The sequence below is a fragment of the Stegodyphus dumicola genome, chromosome 12 (genome assembly GCF_044657685.1).
Source record: "Stegodyphus dumicola isolate Sdum_Otavi_A_Nest chromosome 12, ASM4465768v1".
NCBI classification, from domain to species: Eukaryota; Metazoa; Arthropoda; class Arachnida; order Araneae; family Eresidae; genus Stegodyphus; species Stegodyphus dumicola.
In genome coordinates, this window is record NC_140779.1 from 27,468,148 (window position 1) to 27,495,873 (window position 27,726).

The following is a 27,726-nucleotide window of genomic DNA, read 5'->3' on the forward strand; positions in this document are numbered from 1 at the left end:
TTCTTTTTAATAACAATAAATCCGAAGACCTCAAGAGCTATAATTAACGTTCATTTTACAGCCTTACGTAATTCGTACCAACTGGAATACACCAGGTATCCATGAATAAGAGTCAACTCAGCGAGTTAATTGTGTCTGACATCGGTTGATTAATTGTAATTAGTATTATTTTCATTTCTATACTCTATTTTGAATGAACGCCAAACCGAGATTTATTGTACACCCAAGAGGAACCACATAATATTTCATCTTCGGAGGAATAAATGTAATCGGAACAGCCGGTTATTAGGACCAGAACGTTCCCGATGTGGTCGGATTAACCGGAATCGACTGTACATGGAAAATATCTTGGCAGTACGGTTATGGTAATCACGATCAGTGTTTAAAACGTTTCGGAAGCTTATCATTAGTAGATATTTCACAATAAATGTTGCTGTACTTATTAAAATTGCATGAACACATTTCAACTTTTCAAGAACTTGTCCTTCTTTGTTTTATATTATTAAGAGCCATCCAAACCTATATAATGTTTTCAGATTTCTGATATCTGAGTTTACGTCAGATATATAATTTCACTTGATTGATAGCACTGCAAATGTCAATTCTGTATTCTATTCATTTTTTAGAGTAAAATTCGTCTACTCATCGGCAATGTTTCCTCCCAAAGCTTTGTGCCCTGAAAATTATGGGCTGTGTCCGTTCGCCCTTAAATTTGAAAGGAATTTAATAAATGTATAGTTTTATTCTAATTTTAAATTCATGAGTGCATATTTCTGATTAATCCTACATTCTGAAGTGCCGTGACTTATACAAGATAATCTAAATTTATGGTAAAAGCGTGGAGAGATGATCCAGAACAAAGGTATGAATAATATTGATATAGGATCCTTGGTTGGCAATCCATTTATTTATACATAATTACATATGTATAAATATTTCATTTACAATAAAAACTGGAAAATGCGAATGAGATCACATAACATCTCGTATAAATTGTTTCATACAAAGAACAGGACACAGAGAAACTTACGAAACGTATTTAAAAAGATTTTCTTCAAAGTATGTAACGAAACAAATTTACATATTAATAATTTGCATAAATATGTACTGTCGCGGTAGAAAGTTGTAGGTGTGTATCTCAGCAGGGAAGGAGGCTATTCGCGATATTACTGTCTTCAGTGATTGGAGAATTTACATATGCTGAAAACGCACATATGGCATACACGCACCGCCGTGCAAACGACAATGCCATATCTACGCTACAAATGTCATACGCGCAGTTTCTCGATATACGAATGCCGGAGCACATAATGCTTCATCGGTCAAATTGAAGTTTGTGAAAGGTGTTTATGCTCGTCATCAGACAGGATACTAGCCAACGACAAACTGTACGTAATCCAAGATTTGAAGGAAGAATTTTGACTTATAGACAGGAATAAATGATAAGAGATGTTGGATAAAGCGTAGGTTTGGGGTCAGCGTAACATTCGGTGATATTTAAACGAAAATCGCTTACACCCTGTCGATTTTCTGCGAATGCAGTCCTTGAATCCACAAGGCAATCCTCTGAGACTGAACTTCTACCAGTGTTTTTTGCAGCTGTTTTCATTCCAGCCAGACTTCACAGCTCCAGTGCTGAAGCCAGATGAGGCACTCCTCCTGGGAACGTTCGAATTGGTCGACATTCTGTCGCTCCGCCTTGCAAGTCCTTTTTAGCCGATTACTTCTGTCTACACTGCCAAAAGTAACATCAACGGAAAGTGCATTGCGTAAGGAAAACAACGATGCCAAAGGTTTGATTATGTAATCATTAGTTCCGTTTAATTAAGTTTTTCAAAAATTCGTAATAACTTCCATTCACCACGGACTTTCATCAGAGCTTTCGAGACCCTGGAGAAGTTCTCGCTCTCTCGACGTATAAGTGTCTTACATCAATATATGCACGAGATTCCTGAGGAATAATTTGGTGCAAGCTTCAAGTGAATCGGTTAATTAGTTATTAATTACGAGCAAAATTATGATTTTCGGACTTTGGAACCTCACTGAAGCGTGAATCATCCATACCTCAGCGACCGTTGACGACGGTTAACAAAAGGAATCTCGTCTTCCCCAGAGCAACAAAGGGAACTGAGAGTTTTTAATTATCTTCATAACGCTGTTAATTACCATTGTATCTTAATAGTACCAGGACGGAAGTTATTTTCATCGCCTGAAAGACACGAGATCCCAAATTTCAAATTAATCGGACAATTAGTTGAAATTTTACAACTTCTTTTCCTTATTTTCGGACTTGGCGACCGTTAACCAAAGGAAGTTGCCTCCTCCCTGCAATATAAGGTACTTGAATATTTTAATCAGTTCAATTACTCAGCTAATTAGCATCGTACCTTCATAGAGCCGTGTCTGAAGTCGCTCTCATAGCTTGCGCGACACAAGTTTAAATATAATCAAGAAAATCGGTCGGTTAGTTGAATTTCTACAGTTTTTTAACAAAATTCTTTGAACTTGGTTAAAAAAAAAAGACTACCTCCAACGAATTTGTGAACTTCTATTATGTGCCTCATTAATTAGTGTCTGGAGCTTTCTTCGTGTTTAAGTGTTGTGCTTGTGCTGTGCCCGTGTTTCTGCTTTGTCCGATCAACAACAGAGCTAACTAGATTCATATACACAGTGCATTTCTTCAGCTTACTTGTGTGTTTCCAAACTGTATTACCATTATACTTACAAGCACAAAAGAACAGATCAAGTATTTTGGCCAAGATATGCCATTATTTACATATAATTAATTATGCTGTCAGCTAGTTTAAATTATCTCAATTTTACTCATAATCTTGGAATTTCTTCTCAAATTGCTTTAATAGTGATTATACATACTTTCATTCAAATATTAAATCTATGTGTTTATATTACACCTAAGTATTTTTGACAATGTAGTTCTTTTGCAGACAATTTTAATTGGTTAATTAGGACTCAATGCATTTATTCATTATTAGCTTCATTTTATTATCTTACCTTTATCAATTCATTATAAGTATTTCTTCTTTTTTTTTCTTTTTTTTTTGTAATAATTAGCTTTCCAACTTTTCAATATAGCTAACTGAATTTCCATAAACTGGTTCTTGCACAGTTGAAATTATGATCTGACTGGTCCTTGTGTAATTAGCGTTAATTTTGCAATTTAGTCTCTTGTACAGTTGAAAATTTACAAAGTTACTAAGCTAATTATTACTAATTGCCTAACTAATTGTACGATTATTACGTGTGTCATTAACATCAAAGACGAGGATGTACTGAACCCAATAGCAATTAAATAGTAAACAATACTTTCTAATTGAATGTATTCTTGTTAATTTTACCATATTTGATTCTTATATATGAATTGATCCATTTCCTGTTCTTCATATTTTATTTAAACTGTATCCAGTATTATTGTTGGTTCTTATCGTTATATGATTGATTTAATTTGTACACCTGCATTTAACTGATTACCTGCATTTAATTGATTGCCCGCAATTTATCGTTCTTACCTGTATCCCTGTTTCACACCATTCAAACTCCCGCAATCGATGAGCACACAACTTACCACACACACATCAATCATCTGTAAATCTTTAGTGATTGCCAACTAGTGACTCTGTGAATTAGTGCCTTCCAACTATATAGCAACTCCTCAGTGACTGCCAATCAGTTATTTATCGTCTATGTGACTTTGCAACGTAGTGATTACCAAATATATAGCACCTCAATTGTGACTCCTCAGCAACAGCGCGTTAAATCGTGTGTGCGCAACTCTAGTGACTCGATCTCTTAACTCTTTCGCATCGAGAGACGACCAAATCTGTTTTCAAGAAACATCGAAAACGCCCGTGTTTACGAATTTGTCTTGGAATAGTTTTCCTTTACCCCTTTTGCGGTTTCATCCATTCATCCATTGTGCGCAGTTTCACCTTAGGGCCGGATTGCACCTGCGAACGTCAATAGCTTTCCGTATTTCTCCTTTATTTGCTTCAAAAGAATGATTGACATGTCTTTTAACAACTCGCGAAACCAATGAGCCATACACTAACGTGGAGGGGAAAGAACTAGGTAGAAAATAAACGAGGCGTTGGGGCGGTTTGCCGTTGCCTGAATGAACGGGCGCTACGGGCGATTTCGATGCGAAAGAGTTAAGCAGTTTCCTAGTGTGCATACCACATTTAGGTACTCAAAGCTTGGTCCTTGCAGCGCACAGCGCAACGGGGCAACTTCACAAAATGCCAAATACAGATATATCATAGTACGTCCGGAAACTCAATTTGGACGCAATCCTAGACTCCACCTCTCTCTCCCATAAAGATAAAGTCTCTGCCCTGCACGAGGAGTGCTTCGCAATCGGAACATCTAAACGAAGAGGCAGGCATTTACTGCCAGCCGACTTAAGATAACCTTTAGTTCGGTTCCTGCAAGCGCTCAAGACCTTTGCTCTAAGCGGCCCCAATCCAAAGGCAACAAAAGATCGCGCGACCAACACAGACCACGTCCATTCTCCACCAAGGAATACTACGGACTTCGAATGGGCCAGCACAAACCAAAACAGCAGGCACCAACCGGCCTGTCACCCAACCTACAGTCAGGCTCTGACTCACGCAACCCCTTCCTACTGAGCTCATCTACTCACATGAACAACCTACGAGCAATACACTACGACGGAAACTCGCAGAATTTCCCCTATCTCAGAGTGGCATCAAGGTCCGCGAGGCATCGCTGTTGAGTGTGCCACCCAAGCAGACCTCTCCAAACGCTCCACCACGTTTCAAAGCGACAAAGGCAAACAGCTCGACTCAACAAAGCTTCCTGTCACAGGATCCCCGCCATACTCAATATCCCAACCTCTCAGCAGAAAGAACTCGCCAATATTATCGACTTAAACCGACTATTACACCAGCTTAAGGACAATAATAATGTCAAGTGGATCGCCGAATGACAACCACCTGCCTTCAGACAAGCAAGCCTTCAGGTAGATGCAATGCTCAAGAAATCTATACTTCTTGACAACCGACTACTTAGAAAATAGAATCAGCCTAATTCTTCATAACAACACTGTAATCTCCAGAAAGCGAGAAAGAGCATGTTCTCATTGATCATTGAGTATCATTGATCACAAATGGCCAAGCCACACAAGAATTGTTGCCTTTGCTGACGATGTAGCGTTCATTGTACAAGGCAGCACGCGGACCAGCTCCAGGATAACTGCAACACCACGCTCAGCTTATTTAATGACCTCTGCAACAGTTTAAAGCTCAAAATTTCACACATCAAATTTCAAGCACTAATTTTTCATAAACCTGGATAAACACTAACAAGGAATCCTATCCTGCGAATTGGCCAAAACAGATTACAATGCGACAAAACTATCAAGTATATTGGTTAAATTATACATCAAAAATTTACCTGGATACCTTGTCTCCAAGATAAAAATTAACAACCCTCAAAATGGCACACGCACTAAGATTAATGAGAGGTTACTCCTGGGGCCTCAACTCCCATATTATGAAAATGCTGTTGACAACAGTCGTAAATAAGACCATCACGTATAGGGCTGCCATTGGGCCCTTCTAGTGACGGCCAGGAAAGTTCGCAATTTCAATGCCATCCAGCGACCAGTCTTAATTAACATTACCCATGCATCTAAAACACCCACCAACACCCTTCAACTTCTGGAAGGTGTGACTCCTATGCCACTTGCAGCTAAAATTGAAGCACTGTCCTCCAAAATTCTTCAGCTGAAGAAATCGGTAAGCTACGATGATATGATCTTCAATCCACAAGACTGCGAGGATACAATACGGAAATACATTAGACACTCGAGTAACCACTATAAATTTCGGGACAAGTAGAGCACTGAATGGCAAGGTGTCCTCAGACACGAAAACAGCGTATTCCAAGCTCAGCTTACAACCATTCTGAATGCTATCAAGCTGCTTTTACCAATACATACGGACACCATTCAAATGATTACTGATAGCCAGTCATCTCTCTGTGCTATCAAACAACAGTTCCCAAACTCGCCAATTCCATATGTAATTGAGGATTTAATAATCAACAGCAAGAACAAATTTATAATATCGTGGAATAGAGGTCACAGCGCTAGTGCAGGAAATGAACGCGCTGATCTCATAGCAAAAGACGCAACTATCCACCAAATATGCACTGCAATCTCTATCCCGTGGCCAAAGTCGGCATTGAAATGCCAGCTAAAACTACTTGCAAACGCACAATGGCAACATCAATGGGATCACGGACAAGAAGAAAGATGAACATATGAATTCCTCCCTAAAAAGTAGATGAAAACGTCACTTTTTCATCCTACTTCCAGGCCCACCAGCGGCCGGGCGGTAAAGTCGCTGAACACTGGTAGTTCGGTCCGAGGTTCGAATCCCGCGAACGGGCTGGCTGCATGGGCGTTTTCGTGGTTTTCCCCATGTGTAACGTGTATACGAGCTAGTTTTCCTTAGAAAGTCCTCCACGAAGGCATCCCTTCCCTTAGGCAGATAGCCCTAGTGTGCTTTTCCGTATTCTCAATAAACCAAACCAAACCTTCATCCTACTTCCTTTCTCAGTACATCTCGGGCCACAACCCATTTCCCTTCTACAACACACACAAAGCCTCCTCTGAAAGATGTATTTACGGAAGCAACGGGGACCCAAAGCACTACATCTTCAACTGTCCAAAAACCGTCTGTTCACCATATCCGTCATACAGGCAACGCAGGTCTAGAATTCATCCAACATGCATCAACTGCGCAGATTTCAATCATAAAACAAAATGCACAATCACCTACGGACATCCAGCGTACCATCCCACCAGTTCCACCTACCAGAAGTACATCGAGAGGATTCGACGCAGCACCAACTACTAATCCTACCATACCCCAACCAAGTCAGCCCTACCTGAATTCTGAACAAGCTTACAATCTCCCACTTCAGAGCTCCAGAGCCTGTCACAACCTACCGCCAAATCACTCCTCACCAAATACATGCAACTTAACAACGCTGAGGGGCAGGGGGCTCCCGATCTAAGGTACACTGCCAAACGGGATTAGTGCCACCCTAATCATGAAATAATCTACCATGTTGCGATTCCACAGAGCAGGGGCAGTATATTGATATTCTATGTTTGGCTTTGCTCTGTGCAGCCGATTTACTGGTTTAAATAAATAAGGAGCTAGTCATGTAGCCAATCGTAGTTATTTTTCTGTTAAGTTACTTTGCCACAAGTGATGGTAGACTGTGAGCACCGAGCAAGTGAAAATTTTTGTTTTTGTTTTCTGTTGTTTTTGTTAATTTCAAATAAAAAGGTTATTTAAACCCTCTGCTGCAATCATCTGTTCTTAGAAGACCTAGTCACAACTCCAGACAATCTCCTCAAGTGCATTCAAATAAATTCGCAACGTGCAAAGGCGGCAGCCACACAAACCACAGCACATGCCATCCAAAACGATAAGGACATCCTTCTCATTCAGGAGCCTTACTGCAAGAACGGCCAAGTAACTTCCTTCCCGCTCTCCTGGAGAACAATCCAAGTGAACGAAAGCACCCAAGCCCCACGAACAGCCATCATAATATGCAACCCGATTTGGACTCCCGTAATAATAACGACGGAAAGAGAGTCTCTATCCCCGTCGAAACTTCAGACATGACACTCATCTTCAGCTCCATCTACTTCTCCCCCCGCAGACATCATCAATGAAGCCACAGCCACAATGGACAGAATTCCTCTTCAAATAACTTCAAATACCTTTCTGCTCCCACCATCTTTAGTGGCGACTTTAATGCCCATAACACAATCTGCGGCCATGCGGACAACAATAGGAAAGATCAAGAATTAGAAGACTACATAGTCGCAAACAATAATCACGTTTACAATCCCATAGATGCAGCCCCTTATATTTGACAACCCCTAGAACAAAGGATGGCCAGACCTACCCTTACCAGCAACAACGCCAGCCACTTATTGCAAAACTGGGAGGTATCAGACGATCGTAATCTCAGGGATCACAGATACATCCATTCCAGTATCAGCACCAGCAACCATCCCAATTTTTAAACGCTACAGAGTACCGAAACAAAAATGAAGTCACTGAAAAGGCAACTCCATGACCTACTAACGAGAGAACTTCCATGACCGAAAAGCTGCCACAATACCGCAGGCCTCGACCAGTACACAAACCATCTAACGCAGTAGCTACAAAAATGCTGTGACATTACTCTCCCCATCTGAAAAGCCAAGAAAATCCAAGGTCTTTCATGGTGGTCGAATGACCTTCGCGAGCAACATAAAAAATACCGGGCACTAATATACTGCCTTGCCAAGGCTTACAGCCCAGAGGAACGCCCCTACTTCCTAACATAGTTCAGAAAAGAGAGAGCTACATGCAAAGGAAGTACACTGACAGCAATAACTACCACCTGGAAGAAATTCTGCAGTGAGAACTCTGATCCCTTCGGCATTCTCCTTAAAATCTCAAGAAACAAAGTTTTCCTACCCCACCAAATCTACTTCCAGCAACAAACAGCCTACTCAAACACCAGCCTTATCTCAAACACTGCTGCAATTACCTTCAGCACCGTCTTTCCTTCAGGAAACCCAGCTGATGATTAACCGAAACAAAAGCTTCTTAGAAACAACCACGCAACACCGATGACCCAAGACGACATTCTCTTCACCAGACAAGAAATCACACAAATGTATGGTACCCTGCCCATGAAGAAAGCACTAGGCCCTGACGGCCTACACTATAGCATCCTCAAGATCACCTACAAATCACATCCCATCTTCTTTCTGCACTTTTTTGTGCAAATGCGCCTTTAAGACTCGTCATGTAGTCTTTTTCACTAAAAATAACAAAGATGCCCAAAGCCCAAGCTCACTCCGACCTATCTGCCTGTTGCCGGCTCTAGGCATCTAGGCAAAGTCTACGAAGAAATAATAGTGCAAAGACTCAACTTTCACCTGCCAGACAACTGCATCCTAAGCAGCAGACAGTTCGATTACCGCTCTGGCTTCTCCACACTGCATGCACTGGAGGAATGTCGACGGATAATCCACCACAACAAAGAACAACAGCTTACACGGCCTTTGCCTGAATTGACCTTCAGAGTTCCTTTGACAGTCTTTGGTGGCCGGCCATTAAGCAAGCTCTCCGCTGATCCCGATGCCCCCGTAACGTTTATAGCGTATTCGACAGTTACCCCCACATAATCGTTTGCTTCTGGTCCCATACAACAACGAGACAACCATCAAACAGCAGGCGAGAGGATGTTCGCAGGGATCCTGTGCCGGCCCATTTCTCTGGAATCTAACTTTCAACGGCATCATCTCCACCAACTGGCCACAGCATACACAGCTAGTTGCATATGCAGACGACGTTGCGTTCCTAATCCAGGGTCGCACCAGAAACGAATTGGAACACATAAGCACTTAAATATTACAAAAATTCAGCTCACCATGCGAAGAACTCAAAATAACCATCCCCACTGCCAAATCAACCGCATCTACAGCAACTCAAAACTAAGACACAAGTCTTTCAAGCAAGACCCGTCAATTCCACAGTATAAATTGGGGACAAAACCCATATATTAACAAGATTTTATACACCACAGTCATTGAATCCATTGTCCTCTGCGCTGCCGCAATATGTGCGACGCCGATGCAAAGCTGGAAACTTAAAGAACTACAGACCATCCAAAGATCTTTCACACTAATGATGTGCAGAAGTTTTCGCACCACAGCCCCCTCTGTGGCCATAATCCTCGCAGGCATACCCCCACTATACCTTAGAGCCGAGCAAGAAGCTACAATAACTAGAGTCCTGTAACAATGCAAAGACGCCACCTTCCACGATAGAAACCACAGTCCGACCATATATGAAAACCATCGCCCCTTTCAACGCACACACCCAGGCATTCAACGTAGAAACTTCCGCAGCACCATAGACAATAATAGTACATCTAGTATTCCCAACGCTACTTATGCCTTCTACACCGATGGATTCAAGATTGAAGACGAAGTTCGAAGCGCCTACGTTTGCTACCATCAAAATGATGAACATACCAGCTGGAAAGCAGCATTGTGGCACTTCAATAGTGTATTCCAGGCAGAAGCCTTAGCTATTCTCAACGCGAGCAACGACATACTAAATAACAGCTACCACCAAGCATGCATCAGTACAGAAAGCCAATTGTCACGCCTGGCAACTCACAACTTAAGACATACCTCCCCAATTACCTCCGAAATTCAAAAGCTACACTCCCTCAACTACCAGCAACGCATTCACCTCACCTGGGTCAAGGCGCATGCTGGCCTCGATGGAAACGAGGCAGAAAACACTCTAGCCAAATGAGCCGCTACCAGTTCTGAAGTCCAGCAAATTCGCATCCGTGCACCACCGTCGGACCTAAAGAGGCTAATCAAAGAAGACCTACTCAAAAATGGCAAGAGGAATGGAAGATGCTTGCGTGTGCAGCCAACCTGTATCACCAGAACACTACATCTACTCTTGCACACTCACAACACACAACCACATTAAGCATCCCATTCCTCCTAGAGACGCATTTCAACGGTTCATTATTAAAAACAAACCTGCAATCAATAAAATCTGTAAGTCATTGACCAGCTCGCAGCTATGAGCCAAGATATATGCGACGCTGCATAATCCCACAACGTCCACCACTAACAGAAGTCAACATGCACATCACCCTGTGCTGTTAACACGTCACCGCGCTCGGCGTGTTCACACACTCAACAACCTATGTGCTCTACAAATATATATTCGCCAGGACCTCTCCGTGTCCCCCATATCAATGCCCAGCAATCACATGTTAATCCCAGTATCCTGGCCCCTCGTCTGTAAACACACTCCACAATGTACCAAATATGTGGTCAAATGAGGCCAAATATGTACCTGACATGTGGTATATGTGTATTATGTTTTTTTAAGTGTGTTTTATTTATCTTTAGTGTTAATCAAGTTCATCCTCCTTTTTGTGAGTGTGTTTTCAGTATATTTAGTACTTAGCTCTGAGCCCCTCATGTGTAAATCCATCCCACAAGTCTTATACCTGTAATTATGTAACTAGTCAAGCAATGTAAATAACTCCCCCCTGTTTGGTTATGTAAACTCCTCTTGGGCTCTCAATAAGCTCCCGGTGTTGTCTCTTGAGGCTCCAAGGAGTTGTTGCCACTATATAGCGGAAGGCGAGGGACACACGCCTGTTTATCACTCGTAGACACAAGGCGTCCCCGTCTTCCGTCATCTACCTACCTACTTACCCACAGATGAGGCGACATTAACCCGCCAGGTTGTATCTGATGCCTACAATTCTCATCTGAAAATTCAAGAATTCGAAGTTTATGCGACAGAGAATTCAAAGTTTATGCGACCACATGTATATCAACAAAAATTCATTGTGAATTTGCGGTCAGGTACCGCGCAAGAGTTTTTAATTGGCCCATACCTATTGCCACAATGGCCCAAAGGCAAAATCTATCTTTTTTTCTGGAACAGGTGTTACCAGAAATGTTGCGGGATGTTCCAATCTTCATTCGTAAATTAATGAAATTCCAGTATGAGAAAGGACCAACAGACTTGCGCACTGAATTTCGCGATTTATTGGATGTTACTTGTGGGGCGATATGAATCAGCCGTGGTAGATCAGTCCCTAGGCTAACCAGATCCCGTAATTTCTCGAGCGTCTATTTTTTTGGGGGATACCCGAACAGTATTGTTTATCCAACTTTATTATTCTCATCTAAAGATATCGTTGTTCGAATATCAGTAGCTGCTGCGTGTGTGCGTGAGATACCTGGCATTTTCGGGAGTGTACACCACAAGTTTCTCCATCGATGTTTTCAAGCATGTATCGCTGTTGGTAATCGGAAGTTTAACTGTTCTTGTAAACATTTTGTTTCAGTTGAACTGAGACGCCCCGTATTTATGACTCAATAGACGGATTTCGACCTAAATTTCCTACGGAGATATTGTTCATATCTTAGTTCTGTACCTCGCTTCGAAGGTTTTACCATGAACTTTCATTAAAAGTGGAAATATATCTATCGCAAATAGTATTTTTTGAAATATATTCTGAAAGGAAAAAATTATTAGCACCAAAACGTAGGATTTAAAAACGTAGATCTGATTTTAATCTTATTCATTGTCTGAAAGTATTGATTTTAGACATGAGCTTACGTAAATGTCTTTACATTTTGCAGATTACATGAAAAAAGGAGCACAGTTTCTCTAATAATAGCAGATGCTGTTGCGCTTAAAATGCTGCTATTACTCATATGAATTGTGTACATAGGTGGATAAGGATAGTGGAATTATATGTGGAATTTCCAAATTTTCCGGTAAAATATACCATGAAAAGCATAAGAGAAATGATGATTTTCTGAAAATTTAAGAATGCAGGGGACACTCTATTTAACATTCCGGAAATGGCTGTTGCGCTAATATTGTCTAGATACAGCAAACGATTGCTTTTTACGACTGCTTTGGCGACGGATTTTTGTCATCAAATGTGAGGGGAAATGGCCAAACGTCTCCAAACCCGGCGACCATTTTGCAACGTTTTGGTCCGGATCCTGTCTAACTCTAATGGTTTTTGAAATTCAATATCTGTAATTGATACCTGTATTAGCTGTAACCGTATCGCGGACTTGACATGCTTTTAAGGGATTTCGAGAAGCAGAAAGCATTAGAGATTACTCGGCGGCAGGTAGAAAAGTATATAGAGCGAGAGAGAAAATGTGAGATAACTGCGTGTTAGATTCGCTCCCGACATTCGCTTTGTAATGAGCTGTGTTTAACGTCTTTAGTAGTTTGATGTTTACCTACTGATTATACTCTGTGATATTGTGAAGAGCTGTATTTAGACGTTTGCAGAAAATTCAGAACTATGAAGGACTTTTTTGGTAAAATATATTTTATCAAGCTATGATCAGTTCTGCGTGCATTAAATCTGTTAGAAAACCGTATGCACTCAACGATATGTAACACTGAATTTTTCTGACGCGTCTTTCACACAAAAGTATAATTCACTGTAATCTTTAGTACAAGAGTCGATTTTCGAAAATCTAAAACTATTGCGATTAATACTAAATGGGCCCCGCACAATAATTCACTAAAAAAAAAAAAAAAAAAAAAAAAAAAAAAAAAAAATTGAATATAATTTGAGCGAATATATATCCCGGCTTTTTTTATACATGATTTCGAAATTCTTACAGGAAAAAAAAAGACTGAGAAGTTCATTCGTCCTTAACATACACATTATGATATTTTTTTGAAATGTTAATTAAACCATTGAACAAAATTTGCTTTGAGTACTACATACCTGTATCTTCTGATAGCGCACCAACTCCCAATGCACCGGAGCCACCTAAAGTTAACAAATATGCATCAGTTACAGCTTTCAATATTTTAGGTTTCTTGTGATTAAAATGGTTCTTTTTAGTAAGAATCAATCAGAAGTGTTCAAGAACTATAAAGTAATGTTCAGTTTACAGACATACCTAATTCTTGCTTAATGGTATACGCCGGGTATCCTTCAATAAGTGTCAATTCCGCGGGTTAATTGTGTCCAACATTGGTTGATTAATCGTAGTTAGTATTATTTTCATTTATATTTTCTATTTTAAATCAAAGACTAGAGTAACTTTTCTGTATGTCCCAGAGAAACCACTCATCTTGTGTTGGAATAAAGTGGTAAATTAACATTTCTTTGGACTTGTTACATGCACTAGAAGAACTCAACGAATAGAACCGAAACAGGTCCTATGTACTGAAGCCAAATATTATTCGCTCATTTGCACCAAGATTCCGTTTAATCGGACGAAAGAACGTGAAAGCGAATAAGAAACAGAAGCCACAAGTCCGCCACGTACAGCGGATGTAAAGGTAGTCTGCGACATATTAGAGGATTTGTAGTTGCGGTTACCTAGGAAAATGCTTTATTTAAGGAAAGGAATTGCGTAAAGTGCATGACAAAAGCAAAACCGTTGGGAGGTGAACACGTGCACCATTTACTTTGATTTTTCTCTGACCTGCGCCTCCGAGTTTCGAGGAAATGAACAATGCAGTGTCCGGCTCCACGTGAAAGGAATTCCCGCGTATCAATCATGATTAATGCTTACACCAGAAAGCTATCATTTAATCACCTTTTCGGGAGGATTTTAGTGCCAAAGCTTGGGATGGCGAGCATTTTATCTCAATCTTCATCTCAACATCTTGAACCCGAAACACCAAGGTTTCTTCGGACCACTTTAATCAGTGAACTGTGCGCGCGTCTACCCTCCGCTGCCACAATGCCCCGACGGGACTTGACATTAGCTGAAAAATTCGTTTCCTGGATAGCATGAAGCAACAAACACCGAACACTAGTCAACGTCGGTTGTTGGAAATAACCGGATTGGCAAAGACTACAATTTCGCGCTTGATAAAACAAGAGAATTATCTGCGAGAAGAATGGGCACAATGTGAAGGACGAGGAGGAACTTAAAAAAAACGGAAGCGTGAAAGCAAGGACGCAGATGTTGATGAGAGCCTTAATGAATGGTTTGCATTGTTACTGGACGATCTGTGAGAGTAAGCGGCCCAATGTTAAAATGCAAAGCAGAAGAACTCGCTAAAAAGCTGGGCCACGATGACTTTGTTTGGTTGTCTCGATGGAAATCTATACACGACATAAAATTAAAAAAAGCACATGACGAGAAAGAAAGTGCTGATAGCGCAAATGCTGAAGAATGGAAATCAACAAAACTGTCCCATCAGCAGATGACATCTACAATGCTTATGAGACTGAGCTGTATTATCGTGTTACACCGGACAGCTCGTTAAATTACAAACATGCCAGGTTCGGATAAGAGGAAGCTGTTGGGAAAAGCACTAAGCTTCGCTGCTTTGAAGGAGTTAGGATTGAGAATTTACCAGTTGTGTACCGTGAGAACGGAAATGCGTGGATGACCTCTGAATGTTTTAAAGAATGGCTGAAGGATTGGGACAGAAAGCTACTACGACAGTCGAGAAAAATGCTGCTTCTTTTCGACAATTGTGCAGCACATACACATTTAGATTGCTTGATGAACGTCCAACTGGAATTTCGACCTCCCATGACCGCAGCTTTGGTAACGGCCATGGGCATCATAGAAGACCCTTTATCGTGCAATGTTGGCTAATTACATCCTTGAAGCAATTGAAGAAAGTTTGCTGACCTCATCGTCAAAATCCAGCGAAGTTAGTGCAAAGGTCAACATCTTACAAGCAGTTACATTTGTGGCCGACAGCTGGCGAAAAGTGAGCAGTGAGACAATTCAGAACTGTTTTTCTCACTATGGCTTTAAACACTTGGTTTTAGAGATGGATATGGACATGCTCATTGAAAGTGAAAGTGATGATTTACATGTGGAACTTCAACAGGTACACAGTTGCGAAGAATTTTTATCCATTGACAACAAGCTTCAATGCTACGATGAAAATGAAGATTATGACGCTGCTATCGTTGCTCGAGTTGCAGCAAAATACACGACAGTATTTGAAGACCAAGCAGGCGATGATGATGATGCCACTAATAAGTTGCGGCAAGTGACAATACAGGATGCGAGGAAATGCATTGAAACTTTGCGTCGGTATTTCATGCAGGAGGAAAATGAAGGCTGTCCTATTGCTGCGTTAGATGTTTGTGGCGATTTCGTTCACGTGCCATCCGTCAAGAGAAAAGCGTCAGATTACATTGGATACGTTCTTCAAATGTTGACTGGAACTTGGTAAGAAATTGTTTGGAGATTGTTTCTTAGAATTTGGTTTTAATTAATTTTTTAATGACAAAAGTTCGACTGTAGTTCTTGTTTGTACATGTATGTTCGCCATATGTGTGTACAGCACAATAAAGATCATAATTACACTTTAGTACATGATTTACATGTACATTTACTGTTTTGTACATATAGCACGTCCCATATTACAACATAGGAGATGTCCGTGTCATCGCACCAGCCGGTTATTAGGACCAAAACGACCGCTTCCCGATGTGGTCCGATTAACCGCAATCGACTGTACTTGGAAAATATCTTGGCCTTGCGGTTTTCAGTACATATGACAAACACGACCAGTGTTTAAAACGTTTCGGCAGTTTATCATAAGCAGATATTTGACACTAAACTTTGATAGGCTTATTAATATTATGATGAGCACATTTCAGCTTGTCAAAAATGTCTCCTCTTTGTTTAATATCATTAAGAGCCATGCAAACCTATGTAATATTTTCAGATTTACCATATCTGATTTTCTCACGTTAGATGTATAATTTGTTTTGATAGATAGCACTGCAACTGTGAATGCTGTGTTCTATCCATTGTTCTAATGTAAAAATGGTCTAAATATGTACGGATCTACTCTTCTGCAATTCTACTGCCAAAGCTTGTTTTCCTGAGAAAGGCGGAGGTGTGCTTGTTAGCCCTTGAATTTGAAAGGAATTCAACTAATGCATTGTTTTGTTCAGATTTTAAATCAATGAGTGCATGTTTGAGATTAAGCTAAAATTCTGAAGAGCCGTGAAGTGTACAGGGTGAATCCAAATTTATGGTACAAACTTGGAGGGATGATCCCTAACAAAGACATAAATAATATTCGCATAGGAAATTCGGGTCGTAATCCATTTAATTTTGCATTAATTCAACCTAAATTGCATTAAAAAAGAAAAAAAAAACTGTAAAGTGCGAATGAGATCACATAACATCTGGTATGAATTGCTTCACACGAAAAAACAGCACACATAGAAACTTTGGAAACTCATTAAAAAAGATCTTCATGAAAGTATGTCACGAAACAGATTTGCATATTGGTAATTTTCATAAATAAGTACGGGCCCACCAGCGGCCGAGCGGTAAAATCACTGAACACTGGTAGTTCGGTCCGAGGTTCGAATCCCGCGAACGGGCTGGCTGCATGGCGTTTTCGTGGTTTTCCCCATGTGTAACGTGTATACGAGCCAGTTTCCCTTAGAAAGTCCTCCACGAAGGCATCCCTCTCCTTAGGCAGATAGCCCTAGTGTGCTTTGCCGTATTCTCAATACACCATAAATATGTACTGTTAAGGTAGAAGGTAGCAGGTGTGCATCTTAGTAGGAAAAGACACTATTCGCGATTGTCCTGTCGTCAGTTATGGTAAACTACGTATGACGAAAGAGCAGATATGGATTACAATCACGGCCGTGCAAATGGTAATTTCAGAGCTGTGCTTCGAATGTCACAAGCGCAGTTTTCGATAGACGAATGCCGGAGCAAACAATGTTTCATCGGTCAGATCTTCAGCTTTGCGAAACTTGTTTGTCTTCGTCTCCAGGCAGGATGCTACTCGAAGACGAACTGTACGTGATCAAAGATGCGAAGGAAGAATTTTCGCTTATAAACCGAAATCATGTACATGAGACGTTGGACAAACCTTAGGTTTTGGTCAGCATAATATTTGGAGTGTGTTAAACGAAAATGCCGCACACACCTTCCTTCATTTTCTGTTAATACAAACCTTGAATCCGAGAGACAATCCTGAAAATGAACTTCTAACAGTGGCATATGCAACAATTTCCATTCCAGCCGGTCTGTGTAGCTCCAGTGAAGATTATAAATGAGGTGACATTAACCTGTCAGGAGGAATTTTATGTCCACAATACTCATCTGTGGGCAACAGAGAATCGAAAGTTTATGCGACCACATATATCTCAAAAAACGAATCCACGTGAAACTGTGGTCCAGTATCGTCCACGAGCATTTAGTCGGCTCAAAGCTACAGCAGCATTCACCCAAAGACAAAAGGTATCTTTTTACTCTCGAACAGCTGTTACTAGAAATATTCCAGGATGTTCCGATCTTCATTTGCAAACGAATATACACCCATGTCCATAAATTAAGGATAATTCGGACTCACGCTGATATCGAACTCTAAAATAAATATATCACCTGTAAAATCACTACACACATCCTCAAGAATCATATGCGAATTTCGGGAAGTAACCAGATGACACCGATGGTACATCACAATGAGGAGAGTGTAAGAGAGTGATATTATAAGGAATACAGGCAAATAAGTAAAATTGTTCGCAGGCGCTTTATAAGAATTTCAGTGCAATAACCGAATAGTTATGACTCAAAGGACGTATTTGGATGATTTTTTACGTGGAAGAATTATCGGCCGTCTGGAACATGGGCGTACCCAACTGGAAGTATCAAACGAACTTGAAATTGCCCTGAGTGTCATATCCAGGCTTTGGCAACGATTCCAAGACGATGGTAATGTGAGTAGACGTTACAGCACAGGTCGCCCCATAGTTACAACGCCGAAGGAGGACCGGTATTTGGCAGTTACTGACGAAAGAAACAGCAGGAGCACAGCCTCAGATCTGTCTCGTTAGCTCTCTTCACACACTGGTACGACAATTTCAAAGCAGACCGTGTACAAACGCTTAGGGCAGATTGGTCTATATGCTCGTAGACCTATCAGATGTGTTCCCCTTACTGCAACTCACTGTCGCCTGCGGTTAGCCTGGAGTAGAGAGCATGCATTGTGGACACCGCAACAGTGGGCTTGTGTGATGATTTCCGACGAGTCCAGGTTCAGCTGGCAGTCTGATTCTCGCCGGACTTTCATATGGAGAGCTCCAGGTACCCGTTACCACCAAGAAAACATCATTGAACGACACCATTAAGGTGGTGCAGGAGTGCTCGTTTGGGGTGGAATTATTCTAGGTTCCAGAACTGACCTGCATGTTCAAATTCGAACCGTGACATGCCAAATCTTTCGGGACGTCATTCTGGACAACATGTACGTTTGTTTCGGGGCGCCATGGGCGCACAATTTGTGTTTATGGATGACAAAGCCCGTCCTCACCGTGCAAACATCGTAAGCGAATGATTTCAATCAGAGGATATCACCCATATGGACTGGTTAGCATTCTCACCGGACTTGAATCTAGTAGAGTACGTGTGGGATATGCTTGGCCGACGAGTTGCAGCCCGTCAATCTCCTCCTACATGTCTACCGGAACTTCGGAGAGCACTGATTTTTTAGTGGTGTCATATCCCCCAAGATCAGATCGATAATTTGATACTCAGCATGCCTAAACATTGTACGGACTGTATTGCATCGTCTGGGAGACATACAGTGTATTAACAATCATACCAACCATGTAATATTGTTTTTTTTGTAAATACGTTTTTTTTTTGTAATTTGCTCCAGGGAGAAAAAATCGCTATTTTTTTAATAATGTCAAACATATAGCATCTCGTTTTGCTCTTTACCTTTTGTTTAATAAATAAGCTTTACAAATAAGTCAAATTTGCTTTGCTTCTAACTCTTCCTTTACCTGATTTTGCATTATCCTTAATTTATGGACATGAGTGTAATTTCAGTATGATAGCGCACCAACAGACTTTGGCACTGAATTTCATGATTACTTGGATGTCACTTGTTAGGCGCTAGAATCTGCCGTGGTAGATCCCCTTGGCTATGACAATTGCCCTATTTTTTCGAGCCTCGATTATTTTTTGTGGAACATCTGAACAGTCTTGTTTATGCAAATCTAGATAAGAACAGCTATAGATCAAAATGTTGCTCGAATATCAATAGCAGTGTACACAAGTTTCTCCACGGATGTCGTCAAGCATGTATCGCTATTGGTAATCGGAAGTTTGAAATGCCTTTGAGAAAATCTTCATTGAGTTGAAGTGAGACACCCCGTATTTATGACTCAATAGATGTATTCCGACCTACGATTACTATGTACAATATCGTTCATGTATTACTTCTGTATCTCGCTTAGAAGTTTGCACCGTGAATTTTGAAACATTCTGTATAGATTAATGAAAATTCGTTTAAAGGAGGAAAATGTCAATCGCAAATATTACTTCGTGATTTATATTGGAAAAGAAAATATTTAATAGCACCAAAACGTCCGATTTAAAAATATTGATCAGTTTTAAATCTTATTCCTTCTCTGAAAGTAATGTTTCTACGCGTGACCTTATATAAATATCTTTAATTTTTATTGAAAGCATGAAAACATGAGCAATGTTTTTCTGATAATACCCGGTGCTGTTGTACTGAAAATGCAAGTATGATTCATATCGCTATGAATTGAGTGCATAGATGGATAATTTTAGAGAAGTTATATGTGGAATTTCTGTAATTTGCTGCATGATAATATAGCCTGAAAGGCTTGAGAGAAATGATGTTTTGTTGGAAAACTAAGAATACAGGGGAAATTTATTTAACATTCAGTAAATGGCTGTCGCGCTATTTTGGCGAGGTATTGCCAAACCGACGAATGATTTGGCGACTAACTTTTGTCATCAGATTTGACGGGAAATGTTCAAACGTCTAGAAACCTGGCGACCATTTGTCAACATTTTCGTCCGCACCCTGTATAACTGAAATGATATTGTAATTGAATATCTGTAATTGATACATGTATTGGCTGTAAACGTGTACGGCCCTGACATGCTTTTCAGGGATTTCAAGACGTCGAAATCATTAGAGATTTTTCAGCGGCAGGTAGAAAATCATATAAAATGAGAGATAAAATCAGTTTCTCAGTTGGTATTAAAATTTAGTTCATCATGTGCCAACCATTGAGATAACTCTCCTAACGATTACTTAGCAAACTTAAGCCGATAGCTAACTTAGCTAACTTACAATGGAGAAAACTTTACTCTGGTCCTCACATCCGCATTGCGCAGTGAGCTGTGTTTAACATCCTTTATAGTTTGTTGTGTACCTAGTGATTATAATCTGTGATTGTGTGAGTAGGTCTACGAATATTCTTGCAGAAAATTTCAGAACGGTGAAGGGCCTTTTTGATAAAATATATTTTATCAAGGAATCGTCAGTTCTGCGGCATTCGATCTATTAGGAATACCTATGCACGTAACGATATGTAACACTGAATTTTTCTCATACTTCTTTCACACAAGGGTATAATTTACTGCAATCGTTTACAATCGTAAACGAGTTGAATTTAAGAAATCTAATACTGATGTGTATAATACTGACTTATTCCAGTATAAAAATTCACTATACAAAATATTTAATATAATTTGTACGAATATATATCTCCGCTATATTTGTACATCATATCGAACTTCTTACAGGAAAATAAACACTGACGAGTTCATTCGTCCTTACCGTACACATTAAAATAAATTTTTGACATTTTAAGGAAACAATTGAACATAATATAAGCTTCCAGTACTACGTACCTGAAAGTCCTGAACCCGCACCAAATCCCCATGCACCTGGACCACCTAAAATGAATAGATATGCAGAAGTTATTGTTTTCAATATTTTAGGTTTCTTGGGATTAAAATGCTTCTATTTAATAAGAATAAATCCGGGGACCCTAAGAAGTATGATTTAGTATTCATTTAAAGGAGCGTAAGGTAATACGCGCCTACTGCTACACGCCTGGTATTTTACAATAAGTGTCGAATCTGAGGATTAATTCTGTCCTAATTCTCTGATTAATTGTACTTAATAATAGTTACTTTTATACTGCCTACTTCAAATTAAAGACCAAATGCAGGTTTATTGTACTCCCCCCAAAAACCATCTATTTATTCATCTTCGGTTTTAATAAAAGGGTAAATTAACATTTCTTTGGACTTGTCACATACACTAGAAGAACTCAGCGAAACGTCGCTACAAATTTTATCAGTATTCTAGCAAACAAGGTCTCTAGTTTAGCTAGAATACTACAACTTCAATTCTGGTTAAATACTTGAGACATTTGTGACATATTTGGGCACTGCGATTTCCAATACATCGGCCAATCTCGACCAGTATTTAAAACGTTTCGGAAGCTTTACAGAAGTAGAACCTGATTATAAATTTTACGAGGCTTATTAAGATTGCATGAACACATTTCAAATCCTCAAAAAGTTTTCATGTTTGCCTAACTTTATCAAGAACCATCCAAACCCATTTAAAGTTTTGAGATTTCTCATATCTGAGTATTTGACCTTAGATGTATATATTTTTATACACAGCATTGTAAATGTGAATGCTGTGTACTATCGATTGATTTTAGCGTAAAAACGATCTCCTGTTCTGATATTTCTCCTGCCAAATTTGTTTCCACGAAAAAGAGGGAGCTATATCTGCTCGTTTTAGAGTTTGAAAGGAATTTAATGAACATACATTTTTATTCTAATTTTAAATCAATGACTACATATTTTAAATTAACCTAAAATTTTGAAATAGTCTGATGCCCAAATGGTGATTTTAAATTCATAGTACAAACTTGAGGGGATGGTCCAAAACAAAGATATGAATAATATTCACATTGGATCTTATGGCCGCAATCCATTTATTTATACATAAATACAAATTTAAGAGCATTTGCAATAAAAAAATGTAAAATGCAAATCAGATCAGATGATGTCACGCATGAATTGCTTCATAAGAAGCACATAAAAATATCTTCTTCAAACTCCGTCACGAAAAATATTGGCATATTAGTAATTTCTATAAATATGTATCGTTGCGGTAGAAGTTAGTATATGTGCATCCCAGTAGGGAAAGTCGCTATTCGAGATTGTAACGACTTCAATGATGAGAGACTTTTACGTATGCGAAAAGAGCAGATATGGATCCGAATCAAGTACAAGAGTTGTTGGACGAAGCTTAGGTGTAAACCCTTGAATACGTAACAGTTTCCTTTCGGCCTGTAATTCTACCAGTTAATTTTCCATCATTTTGCAATGTAGTCAGCTTTTACGGCTCCTATGCTGATTAGAGATGAGGCAACATTTATCCGCCAGAGTGAATTGGATGCGCACAATTCTCATCTACGGGCAACAAAGAATCGAACCGTTGTGCGACCACATCTATCTGAACAAAAAATCAGTGAGAATCTGTGGTCAGGTACCGTCTACGAGTTTGTAATTTTACCATACCTACGGGCGCAGCGATCCAAAACATAAAAGGTATCTCTCTTTGCTGGACCAGGTGTTACCAGAAATGCTCCAGCATGTTGCCATCTTCATTGGTCAGTGAAGGTAATTTCAGTATGATAATGCACCAGTAGACTTTGGCACTGAAATTCGCAGTTACTTGGATGTATTTTGTGGGGTGCTATGGATTTGCTTGGGTAGATTAGCAACTTGGCACCAAGAAACCCGTAATTTTCGAATCTCGATTATTTTTCGGTTGATTAGAACAATCTTGTTTATGTAATACCAGCTGCCTGAAGTAAAGAACACGTTGCTCGAATATCAGTAGCTGTTGTGTGTGTACGTGAGATACCTGACATCTTTGGCAGTGTACACAACACTCTACACCGTAGTTGTCAAGCATGTATCGCTATTGGTAGCCGAAAATTTAATCTTTTTTTCTAAACATCTTCTTTCAATTCAAGTGAGACGCCGTATATTTATGGCTCAACGCGTAGATTTGACCTATGTTCCCCATGTAGATATGGTTCATGTCTTATTTCTATACCTCGCTTCGAAACGTGTACCATGGAATTGAAACCTTTCAGTATAGGTTAGTAAAAATTTATTAAAACTATAAAAATATCTATCGCAAATAGTATTTTGTGAAATAGATTCCGATAGAAAACATTTATTAGCATCAAAACTTCCGATTGAAAAATATCGATCTGATTTAAATCTTATTCATTATCTGAAAGTAGTCGTTATAGACGTGAGCTTACATAAATATTTTAATTTTACTGAATACATGAGAAAAATGGCACTAGCCGGTGCTGTTGTACTGAAAATGCACCTATGATTCATATCGTTATGAATTGTGCACATTGCTAAATGAATTTAGTGAAATTACATATGGGATTTCTGTATTTTCCCGCATGTTAATATAACATGAAAAGCAAGACGGAAATGATGTTTTGGTGGAAAATTAAGAATACAAGGGCAAGTCAATTAAAAATTCATTAAACGGCTATCGCGCTATTCTGGCGACAAATTGTAAAACTGAAGACTGTTTTGGGGACTAAATTTTGTCATGAAATTTTTCAAAATTAGCCAAGCATCTCCAAACCTAGCAACCATTTGGCAAAATTTTGGTCCGCAACCGGTATATCTGAAATGGATATCTGTAACTGATAAATGTATTAGCTGTAAACGTATCCGAGACTCATATGCTTTCCAGCGATTTCGAGAAGCAGAAAGCTTTAGAGATTTCTCGCAGGCAGGCAGATGTATAAAACGGCAGAAAGTATCAGTGTCTTTGTTGATATTAGTAGTTAGATCATCATGGTTCAACCATTCAGGTAATTGGGTGTTATCTTCGTTCTCCATGTTTAGTAGTTTAATTTGTACTTTCTGATTATACTCTGTGATACTGTGAATAGCTATACGAATATTGTTGCAGAAAGTTTCAGAACTGCGAAGGGATTTTTTAGTAAAATGTATTTTATCAAGTTATGTGCATTCAATACATTAGGAACACGTATGAACGCAAAGATATGTAACACTGAATTTTTCTCACGCGTCTTTCACACAAACCTATAAATCACTGCAATCGTTAAATTTAGTATAAGATTTGAATTTAAAAAATCTAATACTAATGGGAATTATACTGCATGGATTCAGCATAATAATTCACTATAAAAAACGTTTAATATAATTTGAGCGAACATATATCCCGGCTATTTTTATACATGATATCGAAATTCTTACAGGAAAATAAAAACTCACAATTTCATCCGCCCTTAACATACAGATAATAATAAAGTTTTGAAATTTGAACAAAACCATTGAACATAATGTTCTTTTATTGCACATAATGTTCTAAGTAACTGAACATCCTGAATTCGCACCAAATCCCCATGCACCTGAACCACCTAAAATGAACACATATGCCACAGTTATTGCTTTCAATATATTAGGTTTCTTGTGATTAAAATGCTTCTATTTAATGAGAATATATAAGTAGACCTAAAGAACTATGATTTAGTGTTCACTTAAAGGCCGTACGTAATATGTACCTGCTGATATACGCCGGGTATATTTCAGTAAGGGCCAACTCCAGGTAATTGTGTCCTAATTCGCTGATGAATTGTACTTAATATTAGTTACGTTTATACTTTCTTCTTTAAATTAAAACCAAACGGAGGTTTATTGTATGTCCTAGAGGAACGATGTATTTACTGATTTTCGGTTGGAAAAAATGGTTAATTAACATTTCTTTGGGCTTATTACATACACTAAAAGAACGCAGCGAATAGTCGCTACAAATTTCATGAGTATTCTATCTTAAGACGAACTTTTGTTTATTTGTATAATATTATTAAAAGCCATGAAAACCTATGTAAAGTTTTCAGATGTCTGAGTATTGCAAGTCAGGCGTATATTTTGATTTTATACATAGTACAGCAAATGTGAATGCTGTGCTCTAACCATTTATTTTAGCGTAAAAATGGTTTAAATTTCTGAAATGTGTCCTGCCAAAGTTTTTTCCCTGAATTAGGGAAGCTATGTCTTTTCGCCCTTAAACATGAAAGGAATTTGATGAATATATAGCTTATTCTAATTTTTAATCACGGACTACATGTTTTAAATTGATGTACACCTGGTAATTCCAAATTTATGCTACAATTTTTGAGGGATGGTTCAGAACAAAGATATGAATTATATTCACAATGGAACCTTTGGTCGCAATCCATTTATTTATTCATAAATACCAATTTAAGAGCATTTACATTAAAAGCTGTAAAATCCAAATCAGATCAGATAACATCCCGCATGAATTGCCTCATAAGAACAGCACATATAGAAAATATCTTCTTCAAATTACGTCACGAAAAATATTTGCATATTAGTAATTTGCATAAATATGTATTGTTGTTTGGGATTTGGATTGGATTATTCAGTTATGGCAAAGCACACGAGGGCTATCTGCCTAAAGGGGGGGGGATGCCTTTCGTGGAGGACTTTCTAAGGGAAACTGGCTCGTATACACGTTACACATGGGGAAAACCACGAAAACGCCCATGCAGCCAGCCCGTTCGCGGGATTCGAACCTCAGACCGAACTACCAGCGTTCAGCGTCTTTACCGCTCGGCCGCTGGTGGGCTTAATGTATTGTTGTTATAGAAGGTAGTAGGTGTACATGTTAGTACGGAAATTTGGTATTCGCGATTGTACTCTCCTCAAAAATGAGAGACTTTACGTATGCCCGAAAGAGCAGATTATGGAATACACGCACGGCCGTGCAAACGGTAATACCAGACCTGCGCAACAAATGTCACACGGGCAGTTTATGGATAGGCGAATAAGAGATGATAGAATGTTTCATCGGTTACATCATAAAATTTGTTAAATTTTTTTTTTGCTTCTCCTCAGACACGACTCTCCTGGACAACGAACTGTGCATAATGCAAGATTTGAAGAAAGACCTTTTCACTCACGGACCCGAATCAAGTACAGGAGCTGTTGGAAGAAGCTTAGGTGTGAACTAGCGTAATATTTGGAGAAGGTTAAACGAAAATCGCTTACTTCAATTGCATTTACTGTGATTACAAGCCTTGAATTCCCCAAGACTAGCCTCTGAGCATGAAATTCTACCAGTTCTATTCTGCAGTAATTTCCATTGCAGCCGTACTTCAGAGTTGCAGAGCTGATTACAGATGAGGCGACACTTACCCACCAGAGTGTATTTCATGCGCATGAGTTTCATCTATGGGCAACTGAGAATCGAAACGTTGTTCGACCACGTGTATCTGAACAAAATATCAGTGTGAATCTGCAGTCAGGCATCGTCCACGAAATATAAAATGCACCATATTTACTGATTCTGCAGACACCCAAGAACAAAATTTATCTTTTTTTGTGCTATAGGTGTGGCCAGAAATGTAGCGCCGAATATCAGTAGCTGCTCTATGTGTGCGTGAAATACCTGGCATCATTGGGAATGTAGAGATGTCGCCCATCCGATGTTGTCAAGGATTTAACACTGTTGGTAGTCGGAATTTTGAAATGTTCTTGTAAAAATATTGTTTCAGTTAAGGTCAGACACCCCGCATTTATGCCTCAATAAATGGATTTCAACCTAAGTTTCCTATGTAGATATTGTTTAAATCTTAGGTCTGTACCTCACTTTTAAGTCTTCCCCATGAAATCTGAACATTCGGAATAGCATAGTAAAAACTCATTAAAGGTAGAAAAAAAATAAACATTCCAAATAGTATTTTAGGAAATATATTCCGAAATAAAACATTTATTAGCACCAAAACGTCCGATTTAAAATATTGATCTGATGTCAATCTTATTCATCGTCTGAAAGTAGTGTATTAGACGTGAATTTACGTAAATATCTTTAATTTTTTGCTGAATACATGAAAACATGAGCAATGTTTTTTTTGATAATAGCAGGTGCTGTTGCACTGAAAATGCAACTATGATTCAAGTCACTATGAATTGTGTACATAAAAAATAATTTTAGTGAAATAATACGTGGAATTTCTGTATTTTCCCACATGATAATATAACATGAAAAACAAGAGAGAAACGATGTTTTGCTTTAAAATTAAGAACACAGGAGCAAGTCTATTCAACAATCAGTAAATGTCTATTGCGCTATTTTTGCCAAATATTGCCAAACTGACGACTGTTTCGGGGACTAATTTTTATCATCAGAGTTGACGGGAAAGGACCAAACATATCCAACCTGGCGACCATTTGGC

The 27,726-nt window shown here is 39.2% G+C and overlaps 1 protein-coding gene across 1 annotated transcript in view; it reads right to left on the reverse strand.

Moving 5' to 3' along the window:
- The window catches only part of LOC118205220 (uncharacterized), a 219,106-nt gene that overhangs the window by 128,268 nt on the left and 63,112 nt on the right, over window positions 1–27,726 (reverse strand). The window contains exons 16-17 of the mRNA XM_085827386.1: window positions 21,284–21,328; window positions 13,372–13,416 (exon numbers count right to left, since the gene is read on the reverse strand). Coding sequence (XP_085683512.1) covers window positions 13,372–13,416; window positions 21,284–21,328 — 90 coding nt within the window. The remainder of the gene's footprint in view (window positions 1–13,371; window positions 13,417–21,283; window positions 21,329–27,726) is intronic.